The 26,936-nt window shown below is 42.0% G+C and overlaps 2 protein-coding genes across 3 annotated transcripts in view; one reads left to right on the top strand and one right to left on the bottom strand.

Annotated features, from left to right (window-relative positions):
- Positions 1-9,753, bottom strand: part of Zir (dedicator of cytokinesis) — a 53,734-nt gene extending 43,981 nt beyond the window's left edge. Inside the window, exons 1-6 of the mRNA XM_075875058.1 lie at positions 9,612-9,753; positions 9,320-9,407; positions 7,940-8,118; positions 7,219-7,450; positions 2,446-2,679; positions 275-360 (exon numbers count right to left, since the gene is read on the bottom strand). Coding sequence (XP_075731173.1) covers positions 275-360; positions 2,446-2,679; positions 7,219-7,450; positions 7,940-8,118; positions 9,320-9,407; positions 9,612-9,709 — 917 coding nt within the window. The 5' untranslated portion in view covers positions 9,710-9,753. The remainder of the gene's footprint in view (positions 1-274; positions 361-2,445; positions 2,680-7,218; positions 7,451-7,939; positions 8,119-9,319; positions 9,408-9,611) is intronic.
- Positions 9,754-10,645: 892 nt separating this feature from the next.
- LOC119181435 (uncharacterized protein KIAA2013 homolog) lies at positions 10,646-22,032 on the top strand. Of its 2 annotated transcripts, XM_037432681.2 has the most exons (17): positions 10,665-10,801; positions 11,250-11,321; positions 11,467-11,502; positions 11,816-11,919; positions 11,997-12,119; positions 12,712-12,840; positions 12,937-12,995; positions 13,738-13,830; positions 13,944-14,014; positions 15,659-15,793; positions 16,558-16,660; positions 17,141-17,209; positions 18,135-18,334; positions 18,590-18,702; positions 19,622-19,886; positions 20,808-20,932; positions 21,396-22,032. In XM_037432681.2, the coding sequence occupies exons 2-17, from the start codon at positions 11,266-11,268 to the stop codon at positions 21,581-21,583; spliced, it is 1,869 nt and encodes a 622-aa protein (XP_037288578.2). In that variant the 5' UTR covers positions 10,665-10,801; positions 11,250-11,265; the 3' UTR covers positions 21,584-22,032. The 2 variants fall into 2 exon arrangements, with proteins under 2 accessions (XP_037288579.2, XP_037288578.2); XM_037432682.2 differs by lacking the exon at positions 11,467-11,502 and having other exon boundaries at positions 10,646-10,801.
- The last annotated feature ends 4,904 nt before the right edge of the window (positions 22,033-26,936 follow it).

Raw genomic sequence — 26,936 nt, 5'->3', positions numbered from 1 at the left:
TGGAGACGCTCCTTTCTCATCACGTGCTGGCCACGCTGCAGCTGTGGCGCAGAGAGCAGTAGCGGAGACGCAGTCGTTGTTATTGTCTTTTTTAGAGAGTGTCGGTGCGGGACATTGCCGCGCGCAACTTCTCTTGCAAGGAGAATGCTAAAGTCGAAGTAAAAATGCTTTGCAAGCTGCATGCGAAATTGATTGACTTGCTGCAAGGCAAACGTGTGCAACACAACTCAATAAGAAAAGCTTTTTTTTTTTTTTTTTTTGAGAGACAACCTACTTGAGAGCCAGGCATCGAACCAGAATCCGGTGAGCCATATGTTCACGTGGTGGCTCTGCAGGCAAACGTCTTTCAATGATCTCCTCCTATGAGTCAATAAATTACCCATGGGAGTTTACTTGCAGGTAACACACAGGTAGGATGGGTACAGGCACGCACACGCATACACACATAAGTTCAAGATTGCAGCACACCTTTGGAGAATGCTTTTATATGGTTTCACTGATGTTAATAAAATTCAACTTGTGTGTAATTAGGCTTCTAGAATTTAAGCTAGGTTATTTTGAGCTATTGTGCTGGCAAACAGTTTGAGAGTCCCACGGACTGCCTCTACTAACAATCACTCAAAGATGTTGTGAAGCCAAAATCCTGAATCTATATTTCATTTAGGTTATGTTATGACATTCGTCTGTTTGCCTAAGTTAGCTTAAAGAACTTTTATCCAATTGGTTTCAAGGCCATTCGTGCACACATGACGCTTCACAACTTTCAAAACAAACAATTATCATAGGTGATTGACTGATTGATCAAAGCTCATTATCATCTTCATTGGTACAAAAATTAAATTACCAAACTTGTAAGCACATGTAATTATTTTCATGTAGAGTCATCGGTTTATAGTCTGTGGAATCACTAGATGTGGAAGCTGTCACAGAACGAGCGCTAAACAAGAGCGCGCCGCCAAATACTTGCGACAACGGGCGGCAGAAACGCCGCGAGGTAAAAAGGAAAAAAAAAAGAAAGCAAACATCCAGGGCTCCCGGGCGCGCGCTCTCCCCGCAGAAGCACGGCTTCGCAGACGATCCTCCTCACCCCACATCGGCGGCCCAGCAAGACCGCGATTTTTCTCGAACGAACGGGGCGGGGTCAGACCGAGCTGAGTCATCCGACGCGGAGGGCAGACAAACCGTCTCGCCTCTCCCCAGCCTTCGCTGCGTATCGCGCCGACGAAATGACGAGAAAGATCTGGAAAGTCGCGCGCAAGGTATTTAACCGAGCAGCCGAGACGAGAAATCAGGAGGAGACGGAAGTTAACGCCAGAGCGCGTAGGGATTCCGCCGTGGAGTCGGCGAAGGTTCTGCCCGTAGTGACAGGACAGGAGGAGACGGAAGTGAGCGCCAGAGTGCGTAGAGAGTCCGCCGTGTAGTCGGCGAAGTTTTTGGTCCGTAGGGACGGCTCGAGCTACAGGCAAGAGCGTGGGTTTACCGCTATCGAGCGAAGACGCGGGCAACAGCTGCGTGTGTGAAGCCGACGGATTTCCGGCGAAGAAGTTGAAGTTTGAAGAGTGGCCAATTGAAGACGGGAGGTTTCCTGGAAGAGACTTCGAGAGCTGCGGAACGACAACAACGCTGGACTTTGAGTGAGTGATTCTCGGAAGAGTATCATTCAGACTTTTGTTCCAAGGACTTTGGACTGAATAGGTTTTCTATCTCTTTAGTCCTTAAGTGTCTTGGTTGTTCAATGCATGTGACTGCATCGTAGTGCGTATTGTTGTCTGTGTCCGTTGTTTCAAGTGTGGTTGATTGTACTGTGTAGTACATTGTCTGTTTGGTGACGTATTGTATGTAACTATTGTGGAGTGTGCATACGTGTGTATTGTTTTTGATCTGCCGTTAATGAGAATATAATTTTGTTTGTTTATCATCTCTCGGCTATGTCTTGTTCTTTGGGCCACAGCCGGCGTCCGCTGGCGCACCAATAAGGACCACTTCTAAATTGTCCACGCTTTCGTGGTGCGGTTCGGGGGGCCGATACTTCGGCTCTTGGAATTAGCCCGGCGATCGCCTCCCTAAGTAACGGGACAGGTGTGACAGAAGCACTACACAGACATTATTATTAACTTACTTTCGAACTGCGTACAGATTTGGTGTTAGTACAAACTTCAGAAGATAGGACATTGCTCCACAAGATAATTACGGCCATAATGAACAGTACTGATTGAGTGTGCAACACTGAGACACCCCTGAAGTCTTTAAAAGAAAATTATACACCTGATTTTCATATCATAAGTAATCAGCTTCAACTTGACTTTTTAATATTTATGTAAAGAATGTTTGCTTCTTTATTGCAGGTACAGTCACAAATTCAAAGTAAAAACTACATTTGTTTAGCATGCAACTAATTGAATAGTTCCAACACTGTGAAACATGAAACTGCAACCAACTTCTCACCTCATCTTGGAGAGGGTACAACTCAAAGAGGGCATCGTGGCGTCTTTCGAGGCGCTGAGCTGCATTCCGGCGATCCAGTTCCTCGGGTGGTGTACGTTCAAGCAGGGCTGGCACCAGTGGATCGGCTGCCGAGTTGCGCAGGTCAAAGACGCTGCTCGCCCAACTTCCTCGTGGAGTTTCAGCAGCGCTGGCACACCGGAATTCAACCGAAGAAATGCTCTCTGCTGGTGAAGGCTGCATAAAACACAACATAGCAGCAGCCGCTGTCAAACTTCAATGTAGTAATCATAAGGCTTGTGCAAGCATAAATTTTTCGGTTCAAAGCAAAGTCAAAGTGAATAATAATTAGTAAGCTTGAGTGTATAGTAAACTTAAGTTTTGAAGCGAACAGTGATTTCGCTGAATAATTTCAACATAAATGTGATCTACATATATTGCCACGTTCCTTTCTTCAAGTTTTGTTGTCGTCCCGTTGCACTTTGTTCAGCGCAAACCATGCCCACGTTGTTAGAGAAGCTTCGAGGCTGTAGTAGATAGTTTTGTTAACATTATGCCCACTTCGTGAACCTTTCAGATTATTCTGGAACCAACGTCGCCGCTAGAGATAACGCTGGATGTTCAATGGCAAGTGTATAAATGCTGACACGCTTCGCCGCTTGTCAGTTGATCGACAGCAAACGCCCTGCTCGCCACTATCATTGCCCGCTTTTTGCTGTAATAAGACTTTCCTTTTACGTGGCCACAAGTTCGGCCCGAATAAACAGTTTATCATTTGACCTGCAGTCTGCTTTGTTCGTCCACGTCACGACCCCGTGACTATATATATTTATATGTATATACTATTACAAAGAAACATGAGCATATTTGTCAACTAGCCTACTGGCCTGTGCAAATGTCTTTTTAATTGTTGTTGTTAAAAGTAAATGGAAACAATTTTGAATAGTAGCAGTATTTGAGTTTCGGTAGAATGAGAGTAATAGCATATAAAATGTTACAATATAAAATTTACTATGCTTAGAGTATATAAGCCAGTATAACAAAAATATAAAACTTAGAAAACAATGAATCAATGAGAGGGCAATATGTTTAATTAACTTTGAAATGAGTCTTTCCGGCAGCGTGAATTTTCTCTGGAGGTATGTACTCACGGTACAACACCCCTCTGCTGCAGTAAAGCCACCTTTACAGATGGGTTACAAGCGGATTGATACACATCTAGTTGTTCATTTCCGATACTTCGAAATTTTTTATAATTTAATTTCGAATTGAAGTCGAGTACTGTGATACTCGTTCGAATATTCGAAGCGCTCGAATATTCGCACAAGCCTAGTGATTAGTATCGAATACTTTTTCAACCTATTCAAGTAGCTGCAGGATTTGTAGGATGCAACTTATAGGCTGTAAAATATGTTGTTTCAAAATGTACCATATTCAGCCCACATCAAACCGTACAACACACTTTCAAACATCAATCAAGCTGCAGGTAATTTTCACTTCGCGACAGTGCACATTTCCTTAGAGTAGGCAGTTTTGTGGCATAGCGGCTGCAAGCTTCAGTGAAACCACCTTTTCAGGCTGTTTCTGCGGTGTAAGATGTGTTTCATATTCGTCCATTTTTGATGCGTTGAAATTTCAGAAAGTGTAATTTTCGAAGTTGAAGCAGTATTTCATGCTAAACTGTATGTGTCCCACAAAAAGTCTACCAAAATTTGAGTGCATGCACTGCATTATAAAAAAATTATGTGTAGTATTTGATTTGGGCATACTATTTAGACCACATAGCACCTTTGATACACTAACCAGTGGTAGGAAATAAAAATAAACTACACTTATCTAATGACATCGTCTAAAACAGGCCAATGCCTAAGATCATGTTTATTATTACTATTACTACAATTATTATATAACCACCAACCTGAGGTTTAAAATTGGCAAAATCGTACAGATAATACATTTAGGAGGTATGAAAACGAGCAGTAAGACAGAATTCATTCTTTTTAAAAGCTTCAGCCTTTGTCGATGCATACATAGATGGTTTTGTTTAACTTTGTCGTTTTGCCTTCAAATGCTATTGCCATGTTTTGGTAGGGCCCATTTCCTCCTTTTCAGGCCTTTAGTTTTCACGCGAATGAGACAGGGCCTGCTTTATTGTGTGGTCAGCCACCTCGATGCTGTGTTCTTTTGAATTACTTTGGTCTGTTCATGGTTGTGTTAATTTTTTTCGCTTGTGTGTTATGGCTTTTGTTTTCACTAGGTGTGTAAGCAAGTCGTCAGTTTCACTGACTGACACCAAGTTCGCTTCTCTAGATTGTCACTTTTAGTCATTTCATCCTCACGCGTTCTTTCCATGTTTTTGATGGCGACTTTCTCATTTGTTGGTGTATTTCCACTTATCACTACAACCACTTGGGTATTTCGTCCCCTGCGCATATTCAGTTTTGTTATTCCTGAGAGCGTTTTCGAAGTGCAATGCAGTGTTGTCGGCCTTCCCATCACTGAAGTAGGTTGCTTTGTTTACAGAAAAAAAAAGTGTGCATCAGCACTAGCATTTTTGTCCTTGTTAAGGGGAGATGCTACTCGAAGGCCCTTTTTTTTTTAATATTCACCCTAGAGCAATGCAATTTGAGCTTTTATGGAACTTTTTATGCTGATTTCAAATATATAATTAGTTTTCTTGCAAGTTGCATACTTTTAGCTCTGCAACATGACAAAGTGAAAACCTTAACCCTTTTGCCCCCCTCTTTTCATCCCTGAACTTCCATAATTTTTTACCATTCATAGTTCTTAATGCTTGAAATGAAGTGTAGAATGCAAATAACTAATTAGGAAGCCCATACAAAATATGTAATAGGCATGAAAAATAATAGACGTAAAAAGTTTATATTTCACCTACCCTAGTAAAGGTCTACATACAATATTTTATTATAGAATAAAATATTGAAATTTAAACTAGATAATTGCATTTGTCATACTTTGTAAAAAAATTGGGCAAAATTTCATGCAGATCCGAGCACTAGAAGTGCCCGAAAAAGGAGGGGCACATTGAAAAAAAATGGCAGAATTTGTGTTTTGAGAAAAACAAGTTTTAAAGTTAAAATTGAGTTTTTATTTATGAAAGATATCATTAAATCTGATGAAAGTTGACAACCACGAAGAACAATCCTTCTTGTAGGGGCCACTGCCACTAAAATATGCCAGCACCATAAGTTTGTCCCTCTCGGCTTTTTCGAGCCGACTCCTCACAGACAGGGCCACGAAACGCTTGCCAAACTTCCGCTCCATCTGGCAGAGTAATGTGGCAACTGCAAGCTTGGAAGAAGTTCGACAGGACTGCGAAATTTAAACTAAGTCCAGTGTCATGCCATTTTGCGGCCATGTTTGTGCCACATACCGTCGTACATAATGGCAATGTCATCCCTGCTAAGTTCCCTCACTGCGAGCTCTTTTGACCTCACAAGATTGGCGCTGACGTCATCCATCACGAACTTTCTGGCTGACGGGTGTGAGTGAGTTTTGTTGCATTGGCTTGCCAACAACTGCCGCAAATCGGACCAGCTGCTCGTAGCCTATTCCTACAGAGCGCGCCGCACAACAATGTTCACTTGCGAGCAGTGGCTTTTTTCGTTCATAACGGAGATAATTACACGAGAAAAGCATTGTTCAGCTGCGCTGCTCGACAAGACATGGACACCGCAAATAGGCTTCACAGCACATACAGGCGCGCAGGAGCCAATGGCAGTCCCCGGTCCGTACCACGTGATAAGCCAGTCGCGGCGCTCGATAACTCACAGATGCGTGCTTCTTTTTATTATTTCTTGCACTGCATCAGCGAGGGAAACTGTTGTTATTTGAAGAGTGAGGCTCAACTCTTTGGCTCATGCGATCAACAATGGCGAGCGGTGGCACACTATCGGAGGCTAGGTGCTCGAAGACTGCACACTTTGGACCTTTTAACAGGCACCTTGTGCTCTTTAGATGCAATTTTAAAGCATTTGCAGTTAAGTCTCAACCTGTACTTTTTTTTTTCATAACAGTAGAGGTACTAATCTTATCTAAACAGGCAAAAATTAAAAATCGGTGATTTTGAAAAAAAATCACGTTTTTCGACCCGCATCTCCTCATAACATGCAATTTCTGCCTATAACATTTTTGGTTGTTTTATTTGCTGTTATTTTGTAAATCGTATCAGTGTTTTGGGTAGGTATAGCCACAATAAATACTCCTGTTGAAATGTAAGCAAACTCAGTTGTAAGTTGGTGTTTGTCTGTGTCCCATGTGTATTCTTGTCTTGGTTTTAATTGTGCTCCATTCATCAAATACATATATACACTTGATTAAGGGATATTTACATTTATACGCAACGAATAGACTCAGCCCACAAAAGTACCAACAGTTCATACATCGTTTTAGAGATAGGGTGACATATTTAGCAACAACAGTGGTACTAGTTCTGTCTGCCTCGGAAATATGTCTATACAAACATGCTTGAAGCAAGTACCTTTACGCTATACATATTTTTTAAAATAAAATAGTGATGCTGTGGCTCGTGCTTAAAAATAAATTAGCACACCTTAGAAATCGGCGAGCACACGTTAGAAATCGGCGTCTGAAAAATATACACTGCGTTTCAGTGGTTAGATGAAATAGCAGAGTAAAGTCTACAATAATGAATTATCAAGTGCCAAATTAAGAAATCTTATGGCAGTCCGTCACTAGTATGTGAGCAGAAAGCCTAACGGTCTGATAACAAGAAGGACCAGACGGTAATCGTACCGGAATGTCTTCCCCATGACTCAGAGAGGACTGCTGCGAATGGCGGGACAACTCGTCGCAGACGTCCACCTCGAACTCCTGCTTCTGCGTGGTGCGCACGACGGCCGCCCTTTCCAGTGCCGCATCCCTGGCGATGACGCTGGAACTGTGGCCCTGGTAGCACCGACTCACCACCACCCAATCCGAGGTGTAAGTGTGCAGGCATTGCCTCATGTGAAAGTCCAGATCCTCCCTACAGCATAATCGACAGCACAGTTTTAAAAACACTTTTCATGCCTGGAAATAGAACAGTGTAGACCCGAATTATCTGTATAAAAGCTGGAAAACGTTTTGCATCAGACATGTTTTCTTTTAACTGTGGAGCTGTTTTAGCATGGCAACACTCCGGGATTGTTCCGCACAAAAGTGAGCGGGTATGCACCAAGCAGCACTTAGTATCTAAGCAAAAAGGTGGGAAAGAGAAGTGAGGGCGAGGACCAAAAGAGAAGGGGAGAGAGTAAAACAAATAGCAGAGCTATATATAGTGTAGCAAGGGAGTGGGATAGAGGGTGAGCTACTCTCTATCGAGATAAAGACTAAAACACTCACTTCACACAAAGGAAGCACAACGTATAAAACAAGGGCTTAATTCTGTTTAACGATACTTCAAAAAATTATGGATGCATGCAAGGAAAAAACTAGTGTGTACAAAAGAAAAAAAAACGAAGGGGAGGGCTCTTACGGGTTCTCTTCTGGCACGATGGGTTCTATGGTTCGACATTTCCTCGGTAGGATACCAACTTCTACGTCGTCAGGGGGAAAGTCAAGCAAGTCACTGATGGCATCCCGATCAGACAAGTCCTGGTGTTGTTGGAGGAACTCCTCAAAGTCCAAGGGCTCAACAACATCAGTGAGAGGAACCTGCAATGTTGCATTGAAAGCACACATTCAAAACAATCTTTATCAAAAATTATTTTAATACAATGCAACAGGCTAATATCACAGTAAATGTGGTTAGAGGAGCAAGCTTGAATGCTTTCTTTTTTAAACCAGTTATTTATTCGTATTGCATGCCTTTCAGCACTTAGAAGCTACAAAATATATTGCCACTCTATGTGTGACCATAGACACATCCATACACAAAATATTCCAAACCTGTTGTGTGCGTGCTACGGCTGATAGTTAAGAGTGGATCCAGGAAATGTCACCAGTTTATTTCCTGTTAGTAAATGTTTATTTTCTTACATCACTGTTCTCAATATTCTACAATATAACAGAAAAGAGAGCTCTAACACTGCAGAGAAAAAAGTTGTGGCAGGATGAAATGTCAATTTTACTTGCTTTAGGTGTGAATTATGATGTAGTGTAGATGGATGAATCAAATTTCAGGTAATTTATCACAAGGCGCAGGACACTTTGTTAAAAGAAAGGCACCAGCATGTTATGTTGCTTGCTTGTTACATATCTAATGAACCTTGATAGTTATGGAGTAATTAAATATATCCCTATTGTGATGTCAGTCATATTGTGTTGTGATTCTATATAGAAATACTTGGATTATGAACACTTGCATAAGTTATTGGCCACAAACACTACGAGCAGTTAAGATACCATTATTACGCCGCTTCTGTAGTTGAGACCACATCGAACAACCCGGCAGACGAGGTCTTTAACGATATACTTTTAAATACACAGCATACTGCAAAGGAAATTAGTGGGACAAGTCAAGTATGTCATGAGTTTATTTTCCCTAACCTCAATGAGTGTGTGTGTGTTTTTTGTCATCAATGGTTAAGAATGGCACAAACAAATTTTTCACACCTATGCGGGCATACCGCCTGAATGCGATTTAGGCAAGTGAGCGAGTTTATTATGATTATTCATTCTCGCGTTACACATGCTTAACCCACGTTATGATTATGAGGCACGCCGTACAGACGCTTGTACATTAATATTGGCCACATACTTTGCCACATAAAGTTTCCAAACGCGCACCCAGACGTCCTTTCGAGGCGCGGCCAGGAATCGGACCACGTCCTTTCGCTTAACAGCTCGACACAACGCGGGGAGTTTTATTTTGCAACCGTCTCCGGAAATAGTGAGGTAACATGCAGATACATACACTGCCCTGCGCTCCGTCGTGTCCATGGGCGAAGTCTCTCTCCGTTGCGCTACTTGCGATCTGGCGTCTGACATCGGCGTTCGCTTGTCTGCAAAGAAAACCGCAAAAACAAGCGTCAAGCCAGGGCGAATGAACCGGGAGAACAGCACTACACCTCGCCAACGCCCCAGTACATTTACGAGAGGTTCGGTGTCAGTAAATAATACCGAAAGCATTGGCTTGTGCGTCGCAACATAAAGCCTAAGCATGCTCGATGACAGGTTTAACCGGAGAATGGTCAAGCACGCCTTACTTGCTCAGTTTCTGAACAAACGCGCGCTGACCAGACGCCATAGCGGGCTTCGGGTGCCTTCGACTTGCTTGGCGTGATGCGCGTTGTATTAAGTCCATTCGATCCGCCTGCACCGCACAGACTAGTTCACGTGTTGCTGCACCTTGTCATTCGTTACAGCGGTGCAGCATTGGCGACCTCTAAAGTCTGCCACTTCTTTCCAAAGGTGCAGAAAAGGTGCAGCACTGGTTCATGATTTTCCTGCACCTTCTACGCTTACGGTGCCGGCTTGGTGCAGCCACACGTGCAGCTGAGCAGACGACGCAGCACTTTGGCGTAGGCGCCGTATCGCTTCTACTAACGCGGTGTGTTTTGACAAGGTGTTTGCGCCTTATAAACTGTCCACATGTGCGATTCGCCATCGGTCAGTGCTAGTTGAACAGTGTAAATTAAGCGAACAGAAATAAAGCCTGCACTGCCTGTACATTGTCATTTGTTTCGGGTGTCGCACTGTGCCTGCACCACTGAACTCGCGCTGCACAATTTCTGAACTCCGCTTGCACAGTTGTAAACTGGTGCAAATATTCGAATATACCTGCACCAAACTGTGATAAAAATATTGTTATCAAAAATACAATGTTGCCTACAAAATTTTAATTATTTTTATAACTACGCGTAGCTATCTTAAGTGCTACATAAAACATACGTATTTATTCAAACTCAGCAAAGTTAAAAATTTTTAGCTGGTATGGTGCGTCTCTCGGCAAATTTTATGTCCTTATTAACAAATTCCGTTGCAAAACCAGGGCATTGTTAGGGTAGCTTAAGAAACAACACTTGACAATATAAACGAAAACACTATCTACAACTTCGCATAAAATATTTTAAAAACTAAATAAATTCAAACAAAAAATTGAAAATTGATTTATAAATTTAAAAAATAACCAATTATTTTTTAACAATTTAAACTTTTATTTATTAACTTTAAATTATTATAATATTAAGTGCGAGATCACTATCTCAGTGTTGCGAGACGTCAACAACTTAGTGTGGCTGGCCGATCAGATGTTCGGCGATGGTGCAGGGGTGGCGAAAGTTTAAAAAGTTATCGCTGCTCGACATTCCGGATGGACGAAGAACGTAGGCATCGCTAGCCAACTGCATCGACACCAAAACACCGGCGAGGCAGGCCCACATGATTGCGCGCCTGGGTACGGTAACACCAAGATCGTCTTCAAAACTCGCCAACAAGTTTGCGTGCGTGCGTGTGCGTAGCGAGATCACACGTTTACACAGTGATATTTCGGGAACGCCCAGCTCTCGCATCGCGGCGATAGAGCCGTTTAAAGTCTAACGGGTACCATTGCTCTGGGAAGTCGTGGGGCACGAGCAGATATGCTGCGATCGCTTCGCTTCTTTGAAACCGAACTGGCTGGACCACGTAACATCAGAACCGCCGGCGCCGCAGGCATTTACGTGCGTAGTTGCGGCAAATGACTAGCGGACGAAACGATGCCGTGCTTTAAATGGGTGAAATTGGAGGCGAAAGGAATCTGAATGCGTGAAACTGACTTTGCTTCGCGGGCGTGTCGTCTCAAACGAGATGCGATCACGCATTTGCCGAAGCGTGGCGGTGATGCGCTTCGTAATCCATTGCAGGTAGAACACCAGAGCTATGGATATCGGGGAGAAGTTTCGGAGGGTCAAACGACTCTGCGATGGCTACCTGTCGTGAGTAGTGCAAGAAAAAAAGAAAAAAAGATTGTGTCAGTGACCACTGCACAGCCTGTCATTATTGCATGATCTTTTTTTTTCTGTAGCGCCCGAATGACCTTTCCTTCTTAATAAGTTCATACCCTGGTTTTCTTGTTTTTAGGCATGCTCATTACCACCCGAAACTCGTGCTTAAGAGGTACAATACGCTTACTGCGTTCTGTGCTTATTTTTCTCGCTTTTTTTTATATCTTCTGTTGCGTTGCACTGCATGCCGCTGATGTAATGGAAAGGAAATAGCGTTTGTCTTTCGTTAGATGAAACTGGAACAACTATTTTCATTACGTGCACGACCCACCCGTGTCACAGATAACTGCGCTGATTTAATTCGGTCGAGCTTGATTATAATCGCTTCTTTATAGTCAACTGTGGGTGACTGTTTGCATGTTGACTCTTTCGCTAGATATATTATGAATACAACGTGCTGATTACGGTTTGCTCTCGTTCCACAGATCGAGGAAAATGTTGTTGCTTGTTATGATGGCCCTTGCACTGGTTCTGTACATCGGGCCATCCCTGTTTCGATGGGTGAGGCGAAAGACGCCCATCATGATTGGTAAGCAGCGTGATTGCAGTGCTCAACACCACTCAGTTGCCTCAATGTCTCGATCACATCCTGCCCCGTCCTTGCAGATCCGAGCATCGGATGTGTGGCACTGAACGTTGACCCATTCCTGAGAGACGTCGGGGAGTTCGATGCCAGTTTATATCGTAGCTACGAGAGCTCTACTGACAAACAACTTCTCTCGTTCGTCGGTGAGTCGGGGCACTTTAATGCTGAGAGCCACTGAGACTTGCAGGTGTTCGAAAAACGGAAGTCTCGTGTTGTGCTCGCATATCAAAGACACGTAGACACAAGCGATTAAATCTGACTCATTCAGAGTGACATGCTCTTGCTCTGCTTTAGCTTCTCAGTTCAGCACTGTTGCATCATTGTCATGCGAAAGTATATGTACTGTGATTATATGCATCATTTATGGTACAATCCTGTGGTAGTGATTCTGCGCTAAATTCAAGAGACGTAGCATAGGTCAGGACCACTGGAACAAGCACTTACAGTCTCTCAAATCAGCAACACATAAAATTATTTGTAGCCTACTTAGTGAGAAAAAAAATGAAACAAGTTGTCTTCTTGCCATGTTTGTGTTGTGTGAAAGCATGTTCACAGCCAATCACACATTGGGTACTAAACCTAACACCGAGCTGGACAGGGTGCATGAACTTTCCAACATATTGATGTTAGACGAAACATTATTTCTATGCTGTCGTCCAGGTCATGCTCTTTCATTTTTATGGTTTACATTGCAATAAAAAAAAGCTCTGTGCCTCGTGCAATATTTTCTTTCAGGAAATGGCAAAATAGGCTTTTCCGTTGATGACGACAACACCCTGTTCATTTTCAACAACAGGACTCTGTCCCTTGCCTTGCCATTTCATCCTGGTGTTGAGATCACGTACTCGCAAGCCTCCCACCAAGGTTAGGTGACCTCAGTTTTTGTAGGCAACTAGCCACCTAGCTAGCCATTGTGCAGTTGGACTGAAATGAGTTTTACTTTCTTTGTTCATGTTTCAGAAGGCAATGTCATACACTTTGTGAAAGGCACTGTCTTTAGGTATCAGTGTTTCAACAAGGTAAGCAGTCTACTCCCTAGATCTGTCAGATTCACTGAAGCACCCAGTATCGTCTAGTTGGAGAGACATAACAACCTCGTGGCGGCCGCATTATCAGTGTAGGCGCAAATGCTTGAGGCATGTGTGCTTAGATTTAGGTGCACGTTACAGAATCCCAGGTAATCGAAACTTTCGGAGCCTTCCACTACAGCGTCTCTCATGATCATATCGGGGTTTTGGGATGTTAATCTCCAACAGTTGTTATTATTGACATAACAGCTGTCAAGATGTGCATATACAGGACAGAATGGGGATACATGAAACATTTGTGCAAGTGTTTGTTAGTGTGTCTGTTTGTGTAAATGCATTTTCTTATTCTCTTTCAAGCATCACATGAGAGCAATAATTCATGCAGAAACATTGTTGCTGGATATAATGCAGTCCTTTAGTGGCTGAATTGTTCAGCTTTCCACTAGACATTGACCTCGTGCATGATTTCTCAGTTTTTCCTATTAGGAAGCAAAACTAACTGCATATTTTATGGAAATAAACTAAAATTAGAAGTTCTCAAAATTCAAGTCTGTAGTTTAAATGACACCCCTACAGAGCCATACTTAGGTCACCATTTGCCTTGTAAAGCAATACTTGGTAGGAGTAAATGTAATGGTGTTTCAAAAAGGTAGTGATTGTTTGAGTAAAGTGTTTGAATCTTCAATATCATGACATAGTACATTGGCTGAGACATTTATGCTTTGGATTACAGAGGAGAAAAACAATCAGTGTCAGTCACACCTACTATGCCCATCGAACAATACCGTCCTTACTTGTCCAAACTGTCAAGATTGTCAACCCTCTGGTGAGTGCAAAAGGCTGTTCTTATTGTGATACGACTGCTCGCTTAACTTAGTGATGACCGCTCTTTGGCAATGTTTGGCAGGGCATCTCAGTTTTCCTTCTAACACTTTGCAGTCGGATCCAATCACGTTTGGCATCGAGCAGAAAGGTTCTACTACCGAGAACCTGCAAGCAAAGCCTCTTGGGTTTGTTTGCTTTTTGTTTGGCTTTGCATGAAGTTTGCGGCAGTCTATGTATAGAGTGAGTCAACGCTCATAGTTGTTTCTGCGCAGATTTTCACTGGTCGCAACTAAAGTGACTAAATGATAATTTAAATGCACAAACAGTGCGAAAATCTTCACTCAATCCCAAGTCAGTTGAATCATATTCTTTGGATGCAAATGTCCTGGGCTATGATATTTGGAAGTTCCATCACTTGAATAACATGCAAATTTTTATCAAGTTTGAAAGCAAGCTAGCTTTTGTCAAATTGTACAATGATCACATAGATCACGGTCTCATAATATGCAAAGACTCAAAATGAATGGCTTAGAATAAGGTGTTTGAGTTTAGTAGGCAAAAAGGATGCCGAATACAAATATAAGAGAAAAATAAAATAGGAACGAAAAAATTTGGCCTTGATGACTAGAGGTAAAAAAAATGCAAGACTCAGCTTCAAGAGGCAGACTTATTTTGGAGATATTTTTCTTTATTTCCTCTTCGATTTCGATAAATATGGGCAGCTTTCCTGCTGATTTCAAAAATGTAATTTAGCTCCTGAGATAACTTTAGTTCACTGCTCATTGTTCAGGGCCTCGATAGACATTAAAGTGCTTAATGAAATGTAAAATTTAAGGTATATCAGTGTTCACTAATCACTAAAGATTGAAAGTATGCAAGCAGTTTCCTTTCTTGCTTTTCTTGATTATCTTATAGGACAGTGAACTTTAACTTCTCTAAAACACTTGGCTTCCTGTTATATACTTGACGAATAATTCAATTAAGGAGTTGTTCCCATATCTATCTCATATTACGGAGTTGCTCCCATATCTAGATTCTCTGCATGTTTACATTTCCATTGCTTGAATCATTGTTGTAGCTGCCCGAGATGCAAAGATATATCAGCCTGAAAATTGAACTATCATAAATTTACATTTTCAGGAAAGGGCAAAAAAGAAAAGCACGCTGGTTTATTTTAAAAATAACAAGTAGAATGTGTATTTTGAAATAAAAACATGAGGGATGCATTTAAAGCTGCCCTATGCAACCGCCAATAATACGGAAAATCAAAGAACTTGACAGTGTCATCAGCAAGCATATGTATTGTTGAATGGTGTAAAACTCTCATTGATTCGTTCATATTTGGTCGTGACATGGTACGTTTGGACGATCCTCGGAGTGTGCCAAGCACGAAACACGGCAAATGTGTAAAGCAAAGGAGAGAAAGCAGCATTTGCAGACAACAGAAACAGCCACGTGCCTTCAGAAAGGCGTGGTCAACATCCATGGGTGGGTAATAGTGAGCCTGGCTTATTTCAATATCATGTTAATTTTGGTGTAGGGTCTTTGATTTTGATAGTGGCAAGGTGTATGGCATTAGTGAGGCAGCCTCTGTTCTAATAATATCGAAATTTGGGCTAGTTGGTTAGGCGCTGTACCCAAAAGTGCAATCTGTTCGGTGCTACCACGTAGCTTTCTCTGTGTGCACTGCAAAGCTGTTCTATCTCTTGGAAAATTGAGGTGTAGTGGCATCCTTCTCTACAGTTCTAGTTTAACGAGAGCATATTCCAGTACTTTTCTTAATGCCTTGCTTTGAAAATATACTTACATGCTTTCTGCTTGCACCAAAGTATCAAGGATCGCTACGGCCAGGAAAATATCATCTGGCATGGCAAGGTCTCGCCAGGCATAAGCAAAGACACCGTCATTGCCTTCGCACTTGTCACTCCAAAGTTGCCAAACACAGTCACAGTTGAACCAAAGAGGTGAGCCATTTCATTTTGTAACTTCGTAAGGTGTTTGAATTAACCAACATCATGTTTTCTTTTCTAATTTGTACATACTTGTATTATGAGTGCAACTGTGCCAACAGGTTCACATGCAACATGTGCATGGACTGTGCATTAAGAGAAAAGGAATTTGTTCACGGATTAGGTGCAATGAATGAAATCTCACCCTTGCCACAGAAATACGTGAAAGCAACTGTTATTTCTAGCCATCTGAGTACTTTATGAGTTTTTTTCACAGAACTTGTTCTCATTTCAAGTACTCATTTTAGGTAGCTATCACACAGAAGAAAGTTCCACACCTTTGAAAGAAAAAGATGAATTTATATCCATCCGAAACTGTCAAACTTAACTCCAACGTTAATTAAAAAGCTTATGTCAGATGCGCAGTTTGTCAGGGCACTGTCAAATAATAAGGTCCACTAAAATATGGCATTAAAATGAAAAGCTGTACATTGCTTTGTTGGAGGCACCATCGGAGAAAGAGGAGAGAGATTTGCTGCCATTAGCACATCATAACTGAGCCTCCTGTGGTGGCAAAGGGCTGTATAAATTTCATAGAAGTTCTTTATGGATAAAACACAATTGAATCGCAGAGAACTGAGACAGCGCGTGCAAACACGAGATAAGTTTGGACACCACATTTCATTCCCTTGCGACAGTGTCGACGTTGTAATGCCGATTAGATGGATGACAAAGACAGTGAATGTGGTTGATGCGTGCTCAACCCTTGACCCTTTCAGTTCCACAGTGCTCAAGATACAGACTCTGGTGGATTACTCTCTGCCTGTGAAGTCAAAAGACTACCCATCTGCAATCTCACAGCTTCAATCTTTTCTCAAGGAGGTATGTGTGCTCTCTTTCGTTAGTCTTGTATTCACATATTTCAAGCCTCATTTTAGCAAAGCCTCTTGTGATATGGAGATATTAAGTTTTTTGTGTGTAACCCACACACAAAAATACGAAAGCTTTGGAGCTGAAGTTGTGGTGTGAATGACACGTAAGTTTCGGTGGGCAAGGTGGCTTTCTAGCACTGTTTCACAATATTGCTTGAAGAATAGTTTCACAGCAATATGCTGGGGTGTTTTTAAAAAAATTATCTGCTTATCATAGTTGGGGGTGTGGAATTTATTCAGGGGAGGGTTATACGCGTGAAAATCAACATGTTTGTGATACTGAAGCACGTATGTTCTATTATGGGGAACTATTTTGAAGTTTACTTTGTTGTATCAAATGATTTGCGACCACAGGGTCTGTATCTTGTATTTCCAGGCTCAGTTCACACTTTGCGATTGAATTTTGTGCCTGCATTTTTTCATGTTACAGGAAATGCAGAGAGTTGTGAGCATCGAAAGTCACATTCTGCGCAATATGCACGTCGATGCGTGGAGCCAGGTGAGACCTTTATGCCTTTATAATGGGAGGATAGCACGAAGGTTGGCTCGAGACAGCAAATGCCAGCATAAGCTTTACCAAAGGTCGGGAGAAAAAAGATAAAAATTTTTGTCACATTTTCTTTGAGTAATGCATCCAATTTCGCTTAACATTAATTGTATTCCAAGTTTGCTGCGAGCAAAGAAACAATCCAGATTTCTCTGCAGTGTGCTTTCAATTTAACTGCTGCATCTAGAGAATCTGGTGATGGTATGGCACCATTATTTGATAGATCGTTAGTGATTGATAGAAGGATGTTCATGAAGCGAACATTCTTACGAGGAGATTTCTGTTCCTTACATAGCCATTAAAACATGGGTTCATTTTTAAAACGCTATCTGCTTACGATTAGCAGTACGTATATGTATTTGACTGAACCTTGACTCTATGGCTTTGAAGCGTTTAGCTACATTGCAAATTGACCATTTTTAATAATTGCTTGTTTTAAATGAAATAGTTTGCCCAGGCAATGATTACGTATATATGCTGAAACCTATGCTAACACAGTGATACTTTTGTAAAATTTCAAAAGATCATGTTTAGTAAATTACATCACTTGAGCCAATATTGGATGAATCATTATAGTAATTATTATTTCCCTCCTAATTGAATGATTGCAGCATGAGGTTCATACAAATTTTTGTGGAACATGTCTATGTTAGACATAAACAGGATACTGATGGAGATGGTATTCATTACACAAATTCTGGTGAATTATCCTCTATAAGAGTATTGCTTGTGAGTGTACCAGTATGTACACACTAGTGTGCATACACCAGCGCGTGTACACTGCTGTCTGTGCACTACTGGGTGTGCACCAGTGTGAAACTCTGATAGTGCTCACCAGTGTGTGGGTGGTCACGGCCTTCACTTTTGGATGTCCCAGTTGTGGAGCACTGGCTTCGGAATCAGCCAGTCCAAAGCATATGGTGCGCTCAATGGGGACGTCATCAATGGCACCATCTACTACATACTGTCCCACGTGCGTGCCTTGGCGTCCGAGTGGAACACTGGTCCGGCGGAACACCGGGAGCTGCAAGCACTTCTTGCCTACCCGGAACACTGCTACGGTGGCCACCACACCCTGTGAGTACTCACTCATGGTACCTTTGCTTCTTACCATCAAGAAGTTCTTATAATGTGTGTCTGGTCTGTTGTATCTTGCAGCAGTACTTTGCAGACGTTCAAAACAGTTCTCGTCTAAGGATTTGTTAGATAGACAAGCACACTTTCAGCTTTTGCTGGGCTCAGTTACTCACTGACACTAACGTATAAACTCAGAAGGCTGCTGTGAAATGCATGGCAGTATGGCTTCAGTTGTTGCCCCTCCCTTACCTGCAGGCAAGCCTCAACCCTGTGGGCTGACCTGACGAGCCTGTCTTCAGTTACAAACGCAGTAAACTTATGGATGCTCACCTTGGAGAACCAGGGCTGTTCGAAACTGATTAAAACGGGTGAGTTTCAGTATCACATCTGAACCCTGTTTTTACGTGGCATAATCTCAGTCTGTCGCTCTCTCACCACTCTGGGTTGTTACTTTTTTAATGTAAATTTTAATGTAACAACCTCTAACACAAGTGGGAATCTTAGCTGAAGGTCTGAGCATTGATTGTGGGCATTTTCTTTCACTGCAGGCTAGGATATCTGATGTGCTATGTAGTCTTTTTTGTTTTAACACTAAAAAAGAGGAGGATATATATGTTTTTTCAATATCACAAGTCATAAATTTTTGGTTGGGCTAGTTTAATTATAGTGTAAAAATTAGATCGTTAGCAGATGAATGTATGTTATTTAATAAAGTTCCACATACGATTACAATAATCTGACCACTAGCCTGTGTAATGTACATGAATTGTTTAACAAGTGGGGAATATGTGTCAGCATGAGTTGATGTGTCAGCTTTCCAGTAACATGCAAAAACAAATTCACTATCATATGATTACATAGAGTCTTGTTTCTAAATTGTTTCTAAATTTTTGTAGCACAGCCACATGGTGGTTCAGAAAGTTATTTGGACGCTTACAGCAAATTGCACGGGGCTTGCACAAGCAACTAAAGACAAAATTAGGACTTTCTTTTTATGGAAGGCATATGCAAAGTCTCCTTTCCCTTGCTTTAGTGTAGCAGCGCACTAGAACAAAACAACTGGACCGAAATGCAAAAAACAACAAACATACGCTTACTCCCAACTGGGCAGTTTATCAGACCTTAAATATAATATATATTACATGTATACGACACATATCTACACGATGCGCAGTGAAGTGGTACCAACTTGCCCCAGGTGCCATCTGATTAGTTGTTTGTGTGAGTAGCACATGTGGCCACTTGGCACTGACAATCTCCACTGCTTCAATTTCTAAATGCTGGTAGGTGCGGAAGGCGTGTTGCAAGCCGTGGTGTTGAGTCTGGGTGCCTTCCTGTTCAAGGACAGCCACCTGGAGCTCAACATTCAGCCAAAAGACTTGCACCGAGAACTCTTCTTTCGCCGCATCAGCTATGGCAACGCCACGCACCTCAACGTGAGCGTTGTGCTGGGCGATGACAACAAGGCGCTCCTGCAGGTTTGGCTTGACCGGAGTGACCGGGACTACTATGCGTGTGATGGTGGATGCCTTGATCCACCTGTGAAGCTTGAGTAAGTATTGCGTTTCTTGGCTAGGCAGTCATGCAACAGCACACTGCGTGTTGGTTAATTTTGGTGAAGCTTAGTCTTAGCATGCGTATCCAAAGAGCAACACATTATCCGCATGACGAGGCAACCACAATGTTTGAGTTGCAAGCTGTACCGCGAGACCAGTTTTCTCTGAAAGTCCTACACTCAAGTACACCTCATCAATACTTCTTTCTGAACAAGTTGATTCGTTACGGAGAAAGAAAGTGCCAGTGCAAACAGACGTGCTCATCTGTGTAATGTCACAGGTCGGGCTACGGTCATTGGTTTAGCAGTATACTTGGGTCCGGAAATGTTGGCACACACATGCCTGAGCCAGATCATGATACCTCTGCCCTTGAGCATTCAGGAATGTTTCATCTTTCATTTTCCCTTTCAAAGAATAAATGAAGTCAATGAAAAGCTTTTATAAGGGAAGGCATTTTTGAACTCTAAGGAGATATGAGCACACAGCTGAGCAAGAAATGCATCTATATTTTAAAACCATAAAGGTCAGGTATAGCACCTGTTTTCTCGCGTTTGAGTGTCGGGGAATTCCTTTCATGGCAAACAAACAAGCAGAGGAGTTAAATTTCCTACTTATCGCAACTCCCTATGCCTTAATCACATTTTTAGAACAGGAACCACACCTTTTTCTCTCTGTTGTAGTTTTTCAATGTGAATACAGGATGACCAAGTTGATTAAACAACATTTTTCTTTGTCTGTCTGGTTCTCAATTTTGTGCTGAAAAATAGGACTTTATCAAATTGTCTATCCCTATAATACTAGTACATTCGTGCAAGCTATAACCCATTTCTGCATTTTTGCTTGCTGTTGTCAACAACAGTCAAGCATCGGCACTTCTAGGGTTTGTTAGTGTGCTTCATACATTTGCTTTTGTGCAGCTTCAAGGCAAAGCAATTCCCGGTGAAAGTGACTGAGCCCATGACGGCTGTTCTGTACATTACTGCAGACCTTGAGCACATGAAGGAGCTCAGTCAAACCATACACGTCAAAGAGGTGGTCGAAGGTACGTGAAAAGTTTCGAAAGTCGTGAGAGCATGCAACTGTTTACACCAATGTAAACTTTTTCACAGCGAATTACTGGCAACTGTGGCACAAATGTAGAGGTATTGCTGGATTTGGCTTTGTTATTCTTAACGCAATAGATCAAAGATTCTTTTTGTCACTTTCAATTAGTTGTAAAAAAAAAAAAAGAGGATGCATGTCATTCACATTGAAATATTACAGGGTCAAGAGCACAGCCCTTTTTTTTTTTTTTCAGAATTTTTAATGTACATAAATAAATGAAAGCTATTCAAGTACAAGATTTTGAACTCGGAGCTACTGATTGTGTTGTGACTTTGTGTTCATTCTCCTCCTTATCTCAGTTGCACTGTGCTTGTATCATAAACGAGCGTGAAACAGCTTACCCAATCCAGAGCTTTATTGTAAAGAGAAGTTATAAAGCAAAGAGCTTTTCTTTCTCACAGCGCCGGCGCACGAACACCATGTCATTGCATTGCATCGGCACGGCCATCAACTTGGAGGCCTGCCGGCTCTCTTCTGGGTGTCCATCACTTTCCTTATCGTGGTCTTTCACCTGTTCCTGGCAAAGCTCATCTATAACGAATACTGCGGTTCCTCGCAAGAGAAGACAAGGGGACGATATGTGGTGTGACGCAGTGCGTCGTCAAGAACAGCGTTTCGTGTGGACCAGCGCTTCAAGTGTCGTGTGGGTGAGAGAACCTTGTGAGGGAATGATCTGCGATGGCGCAGAGACCGTCGGATGTGGACGCGACAAACGTCTGTGTACCTAGTGTCCCGCTCGGCGTCAGTCTAGCCAAGTTGTAAAGTACGTTCTCCTGCAAGCTTCGCGTGCCAGTGTTTTTTCATCACCAACACTGCCACTTTTCTGGTTGAACCAAAGTGGCCTGGTTTCACCTCTGGTGTGAAGTGTGTACATATGTCTAGATACTTTGCATACAGACACAGCGATGTATGTTCAGGTGCCGTATTGGATGTGAACTCCAGAGGCATGTTTGTTGTTATTATGATCGTTATTAATATTGGTGTGTCTTAATATAGATTGCTTTGGTAGAATTGGGATATAAATGTGCTAACCTTTTCTTTTGCTTGTGATAATTGCTTCTCACTTGAACCTGTAAATCAAGGCTGTTTGGTTTCAGAACCTGTAAATCAAGGCTGTTTGGTTTCAGGGCAAAGAGATTTTACGTGTTGCTTAAATTCGAACTATAGGTGAAGGAGTCTCGTTGAGGTTAAAGTTATTGTGAGCTCTGATAATCAAGCTTAAAAATTATATTTGGAGATGCAGTATTCGCAGGAAACAGCGTTAAATGTGGAAGTTTGGTTTTGTTAATGCAAACAATCTGTATTTAGTGTCCTTTAAGGTGTGAGAAACTGTTTTCAGAGTCTGCATCTGACAGTGCAATGTAATGTATTGTGAACTTATCGTATTTATTGTCTCTACATGTGGTTTTGGCAAGCTTGACATCAATCATGCTATGCGAAGTAGACCATCCTTTTGTTCCCATTTCTAGCGCCTTCTAGATTTTGTTGTACATGATCAGTTCAGATATGTATAATGTACAAAAGTATGCAAAGTAGAGCACTATACAAAATTTCGATTCCACTTTTGCAACTGTCCCAGGTAACTTTGATACTGTGGCACAACAAAGCACAGAAGGCATCACATGAATGTAAATAAGGTAGCGGTTGTTTCCTGTGCGGGTTCAATAAATTTACTCGAGGTTTGTCTGCTACACTGTATCTACCTGTCATATTTATGTACAGTCGAACCTCATTATAAGAAATTTTTGGTTATAATGAATAAAAATGAGGAACTGTATTACCATTCGTTAAGCATTACAAATATACATTACATCTTATTTTTAGCTATGAGAAAACTATTTTTATGTTATATGCTATTTCTTCATAATGAGCTTTTACATTGTCAAGGATTCAAACATCGTAGAAAAAAAAATGGAGCGCTCACTGAAATGAGGAGCAAAATAAAATTTGGATTGATTTTTCACTATCCATTGCTCCTGATTCTGGCAAGTGCATAGTTTTTCTATAGTGAGCTATTGCTTAATATGAGAAACAAAGGGAAGCTCACACACAATGGAATAATCGGATTTCTGCCCAGCTATAGCTGAACGATGCAGCTTGCACGTGCATCTCCAACCATTGTGCTCGAGCTCCCATTTTAAAGAGGTTTACTTTGACCCCTTCTACTAGGTGAGCACAAAGTTGTTTTAAAAGCAGAGCTATTTAAGGCCAAGGATAATCCGAGTATCCGTCATCTGCACTCTATAGCCCAGATGCGGCAGGGAGAGAGAAGCTTGGTGGAGAGGAGGCGATGCAGAGGCGGAGCTATGGCAAAAGTGGAACGGGTGATGGGCAAAGGAAGACTGGCTGATAGTCATCCTGGATAAACTATGGGTCTCGCATTCATTCTGGAAGGTTTAGCAATGGTCAAGCTATAACTGTTGCCACCAGCACCGCTGTCTAATCAAGCTTTAAGTCAGCCGAAACTGCACATAATTTGTGTGCTCTCCTAATAGTACAAAAACATTTTTTGTGTGTGTGCTATGTCCAGAACAACTCCTCCCCATTCACCAGTTAATGAGTGCCTGCAAAAGATTCACGTGGCTTTTTAGCAGTATTTTGTAGATGTCATACTACAGTAGACTCCTATTAAATGAAACTCTCTTAAACAAAATTGCTACTTAAATGGAACAACTGCCTCTAATATGTTTGGTTTCGTACTTGAATATTATACCCCTGTTTATTTCTCAGTAAACGAAACTCCTTTAAAGGAAACACATTTTCCTGGTCCCTTTAAGTTTCATTTAAAAGGAGTCTACTGTAGTTCAAGCAATATCCTTCTATTGGGCTGCATTTTTCTGGAAAAAAAAAACTTAGTTCTGTTTTGACATCCTCCGTAAACAACACTGACTGTGGACATTGGACAAGTATCAGTGGGCAAACACATGACAGCCATGCATAAAGGGAAGTCATGGAGAGTAATGAAAGCCAACTCACACAAAAGATTAGGTATTCGGAGATTATGTATGAAGCCACCAAATGCAATAGAGGTGTAGCTTGCAATCGCTGGAAGAGGTCTTCACTCTGCAGTGAATATGAATATGCTTGTGATGATACGACTCGAAACCAGGGGTGCGTGAATATTCGAGGTTCAATTCTAATCGAATAATACCTAATCAGGTGATTCGATTCGACTTTTGAATGGCTAGTATTCAAAGTTTCCCATAGTTCTCAGGATGAATATTTAAAACGGGACAAAGGCCAATGGTGCAACTTGGTTAGGGAGGGGTGGATAAAACTAATGCAAACATTGTTACAGTAGTCCTTTTGTTAAAACTTCCACTGATATCGTGGTTCCAATGCGATCACATGTTCATTTGGAAGCAGATTATGTCATTTTGCACACGAAAAAAGCATGTCGTAAAACTGTCAAGTCCTTCACAGCTTTGTTTCCAAAGCGAATGCATGTACTGCTTGCGTAGTTCGGCCGCGTATGCCACAGGTGCCGTAAATTGTCCAGACTTTGGCCCATGAAACCCTTGATTGATATGTGGGGTCTAACGTCCCAAAACCACCATATGATTATGAGAGACGCTGTAGTGCAGAACTCCGTAAATTTTCACCACCTGGGGTTCTTTAACGTGCGCCCAAATCTGAGCACACGGGCCTACAGCATTTCTGCCTCCATCGGAAATGCAGCCGCTGCAGCCGGAATCCCCATGAAACCTTTGATGATCGGCTTCACATCTGGTAATTTATTGACACTGTGCATTTCACACTGCAACTCTCGTATAGAAACTCATATCGTACTAGTGCACAGTTAAAATGCTGCTGTGAACGGGTGCCCAACCAGAGATATTTAAGCCGACAGCTACCATGGCGATGAAGCGCAGCATTGCCTTTGTCAGATTAGTCGTAATGGGTGATCACAGGGGAAAAAAAACTAGCTTTCATACTCTCCTCTATTGGCCTTTAGGAGATTAGGAGTGCTGCTGATGACTGTAATGGCTCTTCATTCAACATGCTTGCGTGCCCGTAAAAGCTTGGGAGGGAAAGAAAAAACCCTCCCGAATAAGTACGTAATAATGCTGTCGACATGCCGTAGTATCCCCAATTTTTCCTTTTTCTTGTCATTACTAACGGTACAATTTTCATGTAATTATACTATTCAATATTATATTCTATATTCAACATTTGTGGCTGCAATTTAGCACAATTCGATTAGAGACGAAATTTCACTATTCGCATGCCTCTACTCGAAACATACAGACATTTTTCGCGAGCAACAGGTGTGAGTAAGCAACACACAGCAAGTGTGCCTCGACGTGTTCTTTGTACAGTAAAACCTGGATGTATCGAATTAAATATCTCTATTGAACAGTTACAAAATCCATCACGTGTGGAAACTTCATGCTAAAGTATAACGAAGTTTATTCATCTTTACATACCATGGCATCATCTTCTGTGCCCCTATATGTGCAGTGAATCGAAATCAATTGCATCATCAGAAATATCTATGTCAATGAAAATGCACTGGTTTTGCAGATGCTTTCGAAGAAAGAATCGCATCTGCAGGACAGAGCTAGCCAGTAAAGAGAGTGAGCTGGGTTGAGTAGGAGAATAAAGCCGTTATTAGACAGAGGAGTTTGGAGCACGCAGGCTCCGAGGCGTGTGCCTCAAAATGTGAGCAACAAATTTTTTTCTTTTGTAAGCTTCACTGCAGTGAGTGAGTAAAAACTTTATTGAACATGTCCGGCGTCATTGAGCTGCAATACATCAATGTATTGCGGTGAAATGTACTAACACAGATAACTGTCGTGCAATGAAACATATCACCTGTGGCGGCCTTTCGCTATCGCAGAGGAGCGAAACACTGCTTCAAGAACGCGAACGGAGCACAGGTCTGATGCGCGCACAAATTAGAAATGAGTCTTCAGTAGACATTTGTGTTTTTCAAACGGCCGTAGGGAACGGACCTGTGAATTTCCCGCTAACACATCCCGGAGCTTCGAACCGGGGTACCTAAGCGAAACAATCTGTTTGGATTGACAAACTGTACGCTGAGAACTCCTACGTTGTTAATTCCAACTGTGTAAATAATAAAAAAAATAAAATGGAAAGAATTTGATTTTTTAAATTTTCACGCCGAAACACCCGCTCATGACGTCACTGATTCTAAAAAGAGTTTTAGTATTTGAGCAGCATTGGCTCAACAAACTGTCCTGAAACTTGGTATTTCAAGTCTATGACCATTTCACTGGACAATGCACTTCATTTTTACTCATAACTACGCAGGATCTAGTAAGCACCGTCAAACTTTTATGACATCATGGCGCTTGGTGCGGGAATTTGAAGGTGGCGTCGCCACCCGCCATTTGCTTTTGCGCGTTTTCTAGCTTAAGAACCATATTCCCGCGACAATCCTGGCGATTGCCGAATTGTGAAGGAGTAGTGAACTGATGTGCGAAAAATTGGGGGCCTTTAAGAGTTGAACGCGATAGCGAAATCCGGCCCCTAGTGCATGCACCCTTCAACAGCTAAGTGCCTACGTATTAATATGCTTTGTTACATACACACGCACGCACAGAAACACGTACACAGTAGATTGGACCAGCGCGCGCTATTATTGCCGAATGGGCTCGTTTTCATCGTGACACCTGCCGAACAAAATGCGTTAAAGGGGCCCTGAAACACTTTTTCAAGTAACCATGGAATGAATTCTCTAGAAGGGCTTATTGTCTCACGAATTCAACGCCGCGAAAATTTGAAGAATCCGTCCAGTGCGAGTGGAGTTACTAAGGTTTGTCGCATGCTGCAATTGCATTATCTCTTCTCTCGTCCCGACGGAAGCGCTGCAAGCTAAGCACGGAGGGGTGGCGGGGCAAAGAAACTACCGTGCTTCGTGCCCTTGAGCATTTTTTTTTTCTTCGAATGCGCGGCTTTTTCAGTGTGATCGCGCGCGT

This window comes from Rhipicephalus microplus, chromosome 10 (genome assembly GCF_043290135.1).
Source record: "Rhipicephalus microplus isolate Deutch F79 chromosome 10, USDA_Rmic, whole genome shotgun sequence".
Classification (NCBI taxonomy): domain Eukaryota; kingdom Metazoa; phylum Arthropoda; class Arachnida; order Ixodida; family Ixodidae; genus Rhipicephalus; species Rhipicephalus microplus.
The sequence above is the reverse complement of the archived record's forward strand: the minus strand, read 5'-3'. Positions and strand labels throughout refer to the sequence as shown.